The following is a 10,087-nucleotide window of genomic DNA, read 5'->3' as shown; positions in this document are numbered from 1 at the left end:
TTTTGTAATTTCAGCTTGTCTTCCACAAGGTTCTGGAGCCATTCCAATTCGTATTGCTACAAGATCCATTGGATCAGGGCTTGGCCCAACTGTGAAACAAGAGTTCGGCCCAAGTTTTTTTTTCAAGAACTACTTCCTTACAATGTCAACAACACAACATTCATATCAACAACAAGGAAAAAAAAGTATTTGTCCCACTTTTCTGATTATACAATTCCGATATTATGACTTGTTATGATTATAATTTTTCATTTCAAGTTTTTTTTATATTGTGTTTTAGATATTATTTTCTTCATTTATGTTCTTTTTTGCGTATGTATTAGATTTTTATTTTTTGCTGAGTGCATATGTACTAGATATTATTTTAGGATATTGTGTTTTAGATATTATTTTAGATAATATTGTGTAATTTTTCATTTTAAGTAAAAAAAGTGAAACTTACGTTCTATACTTCTAGGTGACAATCCCCAAGTTAAGAGTGTCCACCTCCCTCTCGATCTTAAGGTAGAATCTTGAATTTAACAACATTGACTGAGACAATAAAACTGACTCCATGGTAATATGAAAGGTTATTGGTTTACATAAGCTGCCACTCAACTTTGTCATTTTTTGTGGGTTTATGAGTTGACTTGTTGAGTCAAACTTGTTTTTGCCATCTCTAGTAAAATCCATGGAAAAGATAGACACCAATCCAAAATTTTGGACCGTGAAATAAAAGATGAGGGTGAAAAAGCAAAGGTGGAAAGTATGCATTGAAGACATTGATTTCATTGACACTGCTAATTTCGAGGCATTAAACCCATTTATAGGAATGAGGTCTATTGTGAAAAAAAAAATCCAATTATCTTTGGCAAATTCTCCTTCAAATCAATGAGTGTGTCTACTGTCTAGAAAGAAAGTAATTGTGATTTGTGAGGAAGACTCTTATTACAGAAATTGATAGTGAAGGAGTTCAGGATATTAAAACAATAACCAAGGAAATTGCACAAGTCATCTAAAGTAGTAGCAACCTAAAACCAATTGTCAAATATCAACATTGAAAAACAAGTTGTGATTTGTGAAGATTCTAAAACCAATCATGGAAATGTTCAGTTCAGTGGATATTTAAGAAAGTTTGATGTTTCGTTTTCTAGAAGCAATATTTGATGCTCAGTTGTTGAAGCAAAAAACTTGCTTAATGCTGTGAAAAATAGATGGCCCTTATCTGGTCTTTTATGGAGTCGTAATGTCTAATATTCAAATTTCTTCCTGCTCCAGGATTTCTCTGTTTGGTTAAAAAATATGTTTATGAAGTATCCAAAATTGTATTCTTATGAGAGGATATTTATGTTTTGGTATGACATTCTGTTTTTAACTTGATTAATAATATAGTAATCTTTTCTCCAATATAGATTCTGAATTCTTGCCACTGCCCTATTTTTTTCCCTGTTTGAGAAGAAAATCATATACAACAGCCTTTAGTAGTTTAATGTGATTTCTATATATAAAAAAAGTAGTTTAGTGTGTTATTCATAATAATTTTGAGCTATGAGGAAAAAGCATGTATGTAATGTAATATATATACATTTACATGCAAAGTGCCTAGTATTGTTAGGCTGTTAGCCAAGAAGATATAGAGTACTTACATATAAACACAAGTTGATGAATCTCTTACTGCAAGGGTGAAACTGTAAAAATATAACATGATATTACATAAATTCATTTTTTAATAAGTTCCAAACATAGAAAGATTTGATTTCCAACTTCACTTCACCAGATCTCACTCTCACTCTCACTCTGTTTTGCTCAGTGCAGAGAAGAGAAGAAAATATGGCGGTGATGGCAGTTCACCAATTCGCGCAATGCATCACTTGCCACGCTTGGAGCCCCGATCAATCCAGTAATTACTTTCTCCTATTTTTTTTTTCTGTTTGGATTCCGAGAAAATTGTTACTGTTTCCAGAGAGAATAGAATAGGCCTTTCGATTCTTCTTTTTTCTTTTACGAATTTTAGGAAATTTGATTCGACGGTGGTTTCAATTTTTTTATTTCTTCCGTTCCTTGATGGATTGTGGAAGTTGCTCGCTTTTGTAGATGCGATTTTGATTGGATCTAATTTTTTGTTTCCTTCTATGCGTTTTAAGTTTTTCACTTGTAATCGAGCGAAGCTGTGGCGAAGTTGGCAATCTCTATGTGTTATTGCTTTGAATTATGAATCGTTTGGATTCCTAAAATTCGGAAAATTGTTGATGCTGGTGTGTTTAATCGTCTATTAAAGATTTGTAACTTGTTTGATTGTTTTGATAATCAGTTTGAGTAATTTCGTTTCTGTTTTGAATCTGATTTGAATTTCGTCTAGGAAATATTGTAATATATTTATCTCCTTCTGTAGTGGTTGCTTTATGTCCAAACAATAATGAAGTGCACATCTATAGGTTGGTTGAAGACAAATGGGAAAAGTTGTATGTTCTTCAAAAGGTACTCTGCTAGTATTCCTCCTTTTTTTCTCTCAATTAAAACAATGCTATTAATTCTGTACTCTTGCTTCTGTATGTGATCACAGTAGAAGATATTCAAAATTGGTGCTTTTGGTGCTTATAAAGTTAATTTAGATTGTCAAAAGTGATTGGGCAGACTGTGAGAATGAATGCAATTTTTTCTGCAATAAGTTATATTATAATTTTACTTTATATGATACTGTTATATGAATATCTGAGTCTAGTAGCAATTGATTCTTTGTCCATGAACTCATGTACTCATGTGATCAATTGCTGAAGTTGCTTAGGGATTTGTTTGTTATATTCAGATAATGGTTTTGTTATATAGTGAGTTGAGTCAAGAGCTTATATAATGCACTTGTGTGAAACTCACCTAGTTTTTCAATTTACTTCAAAATACATAAATTAACCTATTTCCACGGTTCTCCCTCTTTGGAATTTCTCTCAATTTTCATACTTCCTTTCACCATATACCAAAGTCTACAAATTCAACAGAATTGATTTCTGAAAAAAGCTTCTGATTTGTTTTTTTGGATTGCTCTGCAATCTCTCTTCTATGGAATAATTTCTTTGGTGTTTTTGGCATCCAAGTAAAGCAATCTATTCCTTGATAAGAAAAATATAAAGCGCGAATGGTGATTGGATTGATGATAAAATAGAATCCTGGGTCTTGAACAGTGATTCGATTGATGATAAAGAAAGAGAATAGATTGGGTTTGCCCCAAAGGATCCCCACAACCTTGATAAGAATAATATAATGATTTATTTTCTTTTTCTAATGCATTTCTGTGTATAATGGATTAACTAATTTGGTTGGAGAATTTATGAATAGTTTCTAAGTCATTTCTTGGCTTTTTTCTCAGCATGACCAGGTAATTTCTGGGATAGACTGGAGTGCAAGATCAAATAGAATAGTTACTGCATCCCATGATCGGAATTCGTGAGTGCCTATGTGATTTAGAACATTATACTTATCACCCTAGATCTTGGTGAATTTTTAGCATTGCCTTTATATATATACACTATACAAAATAACAAATTAAAAGACAAACCATGTGGTCTTTGTAGATATGTCTGGAACCTGGAAGGATCAGAATGGGTGCCAACTCTTGTGATTCTTAGACTAAACCGTGCTGCTCTTTGTGTTCAATGGAGTCCAAAAGGTTTGAAACATGTTGCCATGTTTCAGTTTCTCTATGCTTCTCTTCTTAAGTGAGGATATGTTTATATATTCATGAACCTTTGTGTAGGGCAAATAAAGTTGAGTTGTGTCTGCCTTCTAGAATTAGATAAGCATATTTTTGGTGTCTGAGTCATCTCAGAATTTAAACCAAATGTGTAGGAGTGAAATCTCTGCTTCCTTCTCCACCCTCTGCACTGTTGGATTACACTTAGTGCCTGTGTTGGAAGATGTTATGATGGCTAAGATGCTATAGTATATAAGCTAACTCTAGTCATGCCCTTGTCATGCATGTCTGGTGCAATTTTATATTTGTCATATTTTTGCCAACCCAAGTCTTCCTAGTCTTGGGTGTAATGTTAATATTGGAGGTTTGATCCTCCACTGGGCCACTTTTGCCCTTCACTACTCAGGTGCTTGCTCACCTTCTTTGTAATATCCTTTTTCTTATTTTGGTTTTTCTAGAATAGTTGTCTAAATATTTTTTGTTAATTATTCTGTGAAATTGTTGTTAAAAGTTATATGGTTCTGATGCATTTCCAAATTCTGTTTTGGCAGAAAACAAATTTGCAGTGGGAAGTGGAGCCAAAACTGTTTGTATATGCTACTATGAGCAGGAGAACAACTGGTCTGTCAGTGTTCCCTTGCACTTTATTTCCCAAGTTCATTTGCATCCTGGCAATATAATGGTTATGTCTAGTTTTTGTATTATAGATTCACCTTAGATCTGCTTAGACTGTAGTTTTAGACTTGGCTGTTTAAAGGTGTGTTTAGAGTTTAGACAATAGTTTGTTGAGTAAAATAACCTAACATGTGAAGGATTGTTTTAATTGGTTTACAAGGCATCTAGTTCCCCGCTATATAAATCTTCTATTACTGGAATAGCCGCCAGTTCATGTCCTTGACACGTTCATAAATGTTGACCTTGATAATGTTTAATAATTCAAATTGATGGGGTGTGCTACTTTGTAGTTAATTTGGGATTTATGTTGACTTTAGTTAGAGTTGTTATGTGTAAAATGTGTAATCAATTTTCCATTTTGTATTCAGTTAGAGTTCACTCATGAGTGGGTTGGTTGGATTAGGTTGAAGGAAAAAAGTATTTCCTTAATGGCCTATCCTTAACTTGACCGAATCCAATCCACTGCTTTCATGAGCAAGTTGGGTCCAAAAAATCCCAAACCCAACCTTACCCATGGACACCCATAGTCGATATATTTGGAACCTTAAAATTTCAAAAAATTTCATGGATCTTTCTTTTCTTTTCATTGGTTATTTTATATATTTGTATCTACTTTGCAGGTGGGTCAGCAAACTTATCAGGAAAAGACATGATTCTTCTGTGACAAGTGTTTCTTGGCATCCCGATAATGTTAGTCTGATTTTCTCATATACATGCATCCTTGCATACATACTTATGTAAATACATATATAGATAGATATATATTCCAAGTGTTCTTATTATAGTAGTTATTAAAAGCCTTTCTTGTATACCAAGTCAGCTCCAGGTTAGGTTGCACTTCCTTGGCTTGTTGAGAAATTCTCTGAAATGATTTTTTTTATATGGCTATATTTGTGGATTACTATTATGATTTATTTGTAATCATCAATATTTTAAATATATTATTCACCCTCTTTTTTCTAAATTGTTTCCTCTATTGTTTCACCCAAATAATGTCTTGGTCTGTTAGATCATTTTGCTTTCAGAATCAAATTTTAGATAATTGTGTTTTGAAATATATTTGTTATGTGATGTAAAAATCCCTATGCACATCATCTTTGTTTTTCGTTTAACTGCAGATTCTTCTTGCTACAACATCCACAGATGGGAAATGCAGAGTATTCTCCACCTTTATAAAAGGCGTTGATGCAAGGTATGATAAAAGAAACTCTGAATGTGGCTGACTTTTTCTGTTTATTTTTTAAATCATTCAAGTTTAAATGTTGAATTGGCACAGGGATTCGAAAAAGGGTACTTCACCAGATTCAAAATTTGGAGAGGTTCAATTTTAACTCTTATTCCTCATATGATTTTTTTTTTATATTTATGATCAGCTTAATGTATAATAAATTTTCACACATGTTGCAATACATTGCTTGTGAAGCTTGTTTATGGATATATTATTCACCTGTTGTTGATTGTAAAGTTGAAACTGATATTATTTATAAAAAAAAATTGTCAAGGTCTTGATGTCTGTATTTATATATTTCAACATTTTTAGCATATCGATCAATGACTGAATGTGGCTGAAAGAATTGATTTGAATAAGATTATAATTATAATAATGAACTGAATAATGGTTTCTAAGTAGTTTTCTTGCTAACAATTTTTCTTCCATCTCCTCAAAAACCACAGAAAATAGAGAAATAACATGAAAAGACCTGTTGGATAAGTGTAGCATCTGCTTATAATATTTTTCTTGTCTAACAGCAAATTGTTCAGCTTGATCTCTCATCGTCTTGGACATTCGGAGTCAAGTGGTCACCAAGTGGCAATACTCTAGCGTATGTAGGTGTGAAAATTCTCTCCTCTGGCTGGTTTGTGCACTTTGCTAGCTTATATTATGGCAGCAGGCTAAATGTTTCCTTTTGTTTGTTTTCATTTTTCTTCTTTCTGATGTCAAGAGTTATTAAAGATAAACATGTTGGTACTATTAGGTATTTAGGTTTTCATGGTGCTCAAAAGATTTGATTTATTTATCTTGACCCATTGTAATAAAATGTATTTATTTATCAGGCTCTTCTATTAAATCATGGGAGCTTGTGAAGTCATTATACGTTATTAAGTCTGTGTCTTTTGACCAACTGTATTTGTTGATATTACACAGGTCATAATTCTATGATATATTTTGTTGATGATGTTGGTCCTTCTCCTTTGGCCCAAAATGTTGTGTTCCGTGATTTGCCGCTCCGTGATGTGGGTCAGCATCCACTCTGTCTAACCATTTTTAGTTTCCCATGGCTTTTTTTGTGGATAATTTACTGATATATTTTTGGAATTGGTGGATCATTGTATGACATGTTTTCAGGTATTATTTGTTTCTGAGAGAAAAGTGATAGGTGTGGGATTTGATTGTAACCCAATGGTTTTTGCTGCAGATGAAAGGGGAATTTGGTACGTGCAAATTCAGATATTTTTGTTTCCTAAGATTGTCCTTATCAATGTGACTTGGCCAATTTGTGTGCAATCATTCTACTTTCTAGTAGAGCTAGAATTATTGAGGCTTTTCATCTCTAAATAACGATGCTTTTAATTATCTTTCTAGGTGGAAGAAAAGTGATTATTTTGGTTCCTCATTTATTTTTCCTTCTCTTTTGATGTGTTTTTATTCTAGGAGTTTTGTCAGATATTTGGCAGAACGGAAAGCAGTATCTTCTGGATCAAGATATGGCTCACAGGTAACTGAATTTCTTGCAAAAGATTCTTTAATATTGATTAAGCTATGAGAAACATGAATCTCCTGCCGGAAAACAATTTCATTAATCTTAATGTCTAACATGGAAATACTGATGGAGTTGTAGCATGGCTAGCTTGATATAGAGAGAATTCCTGATCCTCCTAAATCCTTAACACATTTAGATTAGACCAATTAGAAAGATCAAAGAGAAATGTCAGGGAAAAATAATGCTGTTAGCTCAAGGGGACATAACTCCATTTTGATGTCTAATGAAGATACTTTTGTCATGACTACATTTAGTTGAACCCCACAAATTATTAAAAAAGAGTTACTAAGGTACAAGGATAAGACACTATGGTTGAGATTTTTAAAAGAAAACTAAATTTTTTTTAGGAAAAAGGGGAAAATACAATTAGCAGAGGATATATATCCTCTAAAATGGAAGGGTTAAGTTACTGCTGAAAATTAGAACAATACAGTATGTAGTTATTGTTAATTGTAACACAAGCTGAAAGGTTTCCATAGCACTTCCTTTTTAATCTCATAAAAGCAAAATCACTGGTTCTAAAGAAATTGTCAAATGGAAAATGAACTGATCCATCGTTGACTAAAGCATCCCTTTGCCTTTCTAGCTACCTCATTGTCAAAAGAACAATCATAATCTTTTTTCTGAACTTCAGTAGCACACATGACATAGCATGATTCAATTGGTGGTTAGCATTGTCTAGGCTCTAAACTTGAAACACGCCTTTACGGATTATCAATGTTAATCTTATTCTGTTTCCTCTAAATCAAAGATAATATCCCTATAAACTGTAATTAATACTAGAATCAGAATATCAATTATGATTTTCAAAAATATCCTTTCTTGTGGCTAAGCACATTCTTGATGTGTTCATTACATGGCTAATTGTTTGAATTGGTGCCGTTTCATTTGTGTCCTTATTTACTTGTTGCTTGATGACTTGTTTTTCTTAGGCTTAATTGTACTTTTAATTTTTTGGTCAACAAGTCCCTCATTTTTGTTTTTATATTGCTAAAAAACAAGTCCTTCAACATTTTTGATTGCTACAATCAAGTTCATTAGTCAACTTTCTTCTACATACAACACTTGAGTTCACATTTTTTTCATCAAAATCTCCACAAACTGAACCCATTGAACCATTTTAAAATCTCATTCAAAATCTACCAATCAAAACATCATATTAACCCTAAGTTGAAAAAGTCCTAGATTTTCCCTTTTCAATATATTAAGCTCACACCCTACAAAATCTTTCAAATTTCAACAAAAATTTACTTTCTGAACCTTTTAAATAATTTTCTATTTCAAATTCATCCAAGACCTCTAATTTAAGTGAAAAACAAGGATTTGAGGGTTTTGTGTAAAGAAAAAGTGATAAAAGGATTTTGATTGTAGCAATTAAAATATTGAGGGACTAACAACAACAACAACAATAGTCTTATTTCATTAGGTAAGGTCAACTACATGAATCAAAACAAGGTCGTTAGGTAATGTTGATTTGTCGATGGTCTTAACATAGCCCTCCCTTTTTACTGAGGCTTCGGAACAAAAAATTAGTGAGGGACAAAAATTGCACACTAGACAAAAAATGCAATTAAGTATATTTTCTTATTATCTAAAACTCATATTGTGATGTGAAATTTGACAGCTAAATCAAGCTTTAGATAGGTTGGCACGAGGTCATTAGTTGGCATAGCTAAATCATGTAGTATTACTCTTTATGTTGTTAACTGGAGGTTTACTCTTTCCTTCATTTGTCAAATTGTGTCTTTTAATCAGTTCTCTGAAGCATTTGGAAAGTTTTATGGCCAATCGAAGCATGGAGTGAGCAATGATACAGTTGAAACTTCAAGAACTCGTGGAACTGTTCACGAAAACTGTATAAAGTATATATCTCCTTTCATGACCTCCGTACTTTTTCCAAATGTTATTGGTTATGTTACATATTTCTAAAATGCTGAGATTTTCAATTATATGGTAGCGGTTTCCATTGTTCGGCTCAATTTATTATGCTCCTACCCACAACACAATGGATGGATATTCCATTAACAGTGGGATTCAGGCAACTTAAAGTTCATATAAACTGTTAATGGCTGGTTGATTTTTTGGCTTGTAGTTGTATTATGCCTCTTGGGGATCATGGCACATTGCTAAGGCGTTTCAGCACATCAGGTTAGTGGAGGGTGGATGGTCATCTGAATATTTGTTATTTTTTGTGCTGATAATGTTCTTTGCTAGGCTGCTTTTGCTAATGCCTACTCATTGAATCTGCAGGATTGGATGGAAGAATTGTTGTATGGGATTTGGAAAATGAGCAAGACCTGTTGGAATTATAAGCTCATCTTCGTGGTAAAGTGTCTGAAACTGATTGTCTCATGCAGCATTATACCTTGTAAATTAATTTGGTTATGAGTGATTGAAGTGATCTCTAATCATTATAATCAAGGCTTGAAAGTGTCAGATATCAGCCCCTTGAATGTTTATAAACTGTACCTGGATATTAATGTTAATGTATTCTCTTTCTCTATATTTTGGCTGTTTTTTTTCCCATGCAACGACTCTGTCGGGAAAAGATATATAACCAATAATATATATTCTGACAATAAAATAGAAGTGTTTATCTTTAGACGACTTAAATGTCAATACCAAAAAAAAAGAAAGAAAGAAGACGACTTAAATGTTGTTCCTTTTCTCTATACATGACATTTTTTTCATTCGGTCCTTCGTTTTCCAGTTGTTAAAATTTAGCCATTGTAAAACTTTATTTCTCGTATAATTCTTGTGTTAGTTTAAGTTGTCCATTAAGTACAATTTTTTATTTACTTTTTTGGTCCTTTTAAATATAACAAATTTTCATTTGACTTTTCTAAATACTAGTTTTCATTTACTATATTTTATAGAATATGCAACATAAAAGTCAATTTTAAAGAACTAAATTGTTTTTTCAAAAATCTTGAATGACAAGAGTATAACTTTCCTTAATTTTATATATCTTCGATTATATTTTTGA

The 10,087-nt window shown here is 32.4% G+C and overlaps 1 protein-coding gene across 3 annotated transcripts; it reads left to right on the top strand.

Moving 5' to 3' along the window:
* Positions 1–1,600: 1,600 nt before the first annotated feature.
* On the top strand, positions 1,601–9,606 carry LOC114369752 (actin-related protein 2/3 complex subunit 1B-like). Of its 3 annotated transcripts, none has more exons than XM_028327003.1 (16): positions 1,601–1,669; positions 1,790–1,879; positions 2,415–2,457; positions 3,341–3,417; positions 3,546–3,640; positions 4,216–4,285; positions 4,960–5,029; positions 5,458–5,531; positions 5,616–5,658; positions 6,089–6,170; positions 6,486–6,574; positions 6,687–6,772; positions 6,993–7,056; positions 8,857–8,963; positions 9,194–9,249; positions 9,352–9,606. In XM_028327003.1, the coding sequence occupies exons 2-16, from the start codon at positions 1,842–1,844 to the stop codon at positions 9,411–9,413; spliced, it is 1,056 nt and encodes a 351-aa protein (XP_028182804.1). In that variant the 5' UTR covers positions 1,601–1,669; positions 1,790–1,841; the 3' UTR covers positions 9,414–9,606. The 3 variants fall into 3 exon arrangements, with proteins under 3 accessions (XP_028182804.1, XP_028182803.1, XP_028182802.1); XM_028327002.1 differs by having other exon boundaries at positions 1,602–1,669; positions 2,372–2,457; XM_028327001.1 differs by lacking the exon at positions 1,601–1,669 and having other exon boundaries at positions 1,715–1,879; positions 2,372–2,457.
* Positions 9,607–10,087: the final 481 nt, after the last annotated feature.

Source organism: Glycine soja, chromosome 10 (genome assembly GCF_004193775.1).
Source record: "Glycine soja cultivar W05 chromosome 10, ASM419377v2, whole genome shotgun sequence".
NCBI classification, from domain to species: Eukaryota; Viridiplantae; Streptophyta; class Magnoliopsida; order Fabales; family Fabaceae; genus Glycine; species Glycine soja.
Note: the sequence above shows the minus strand (reverse complement) of the source record. Positions and strands in the feature narration are given on the sequence as shown.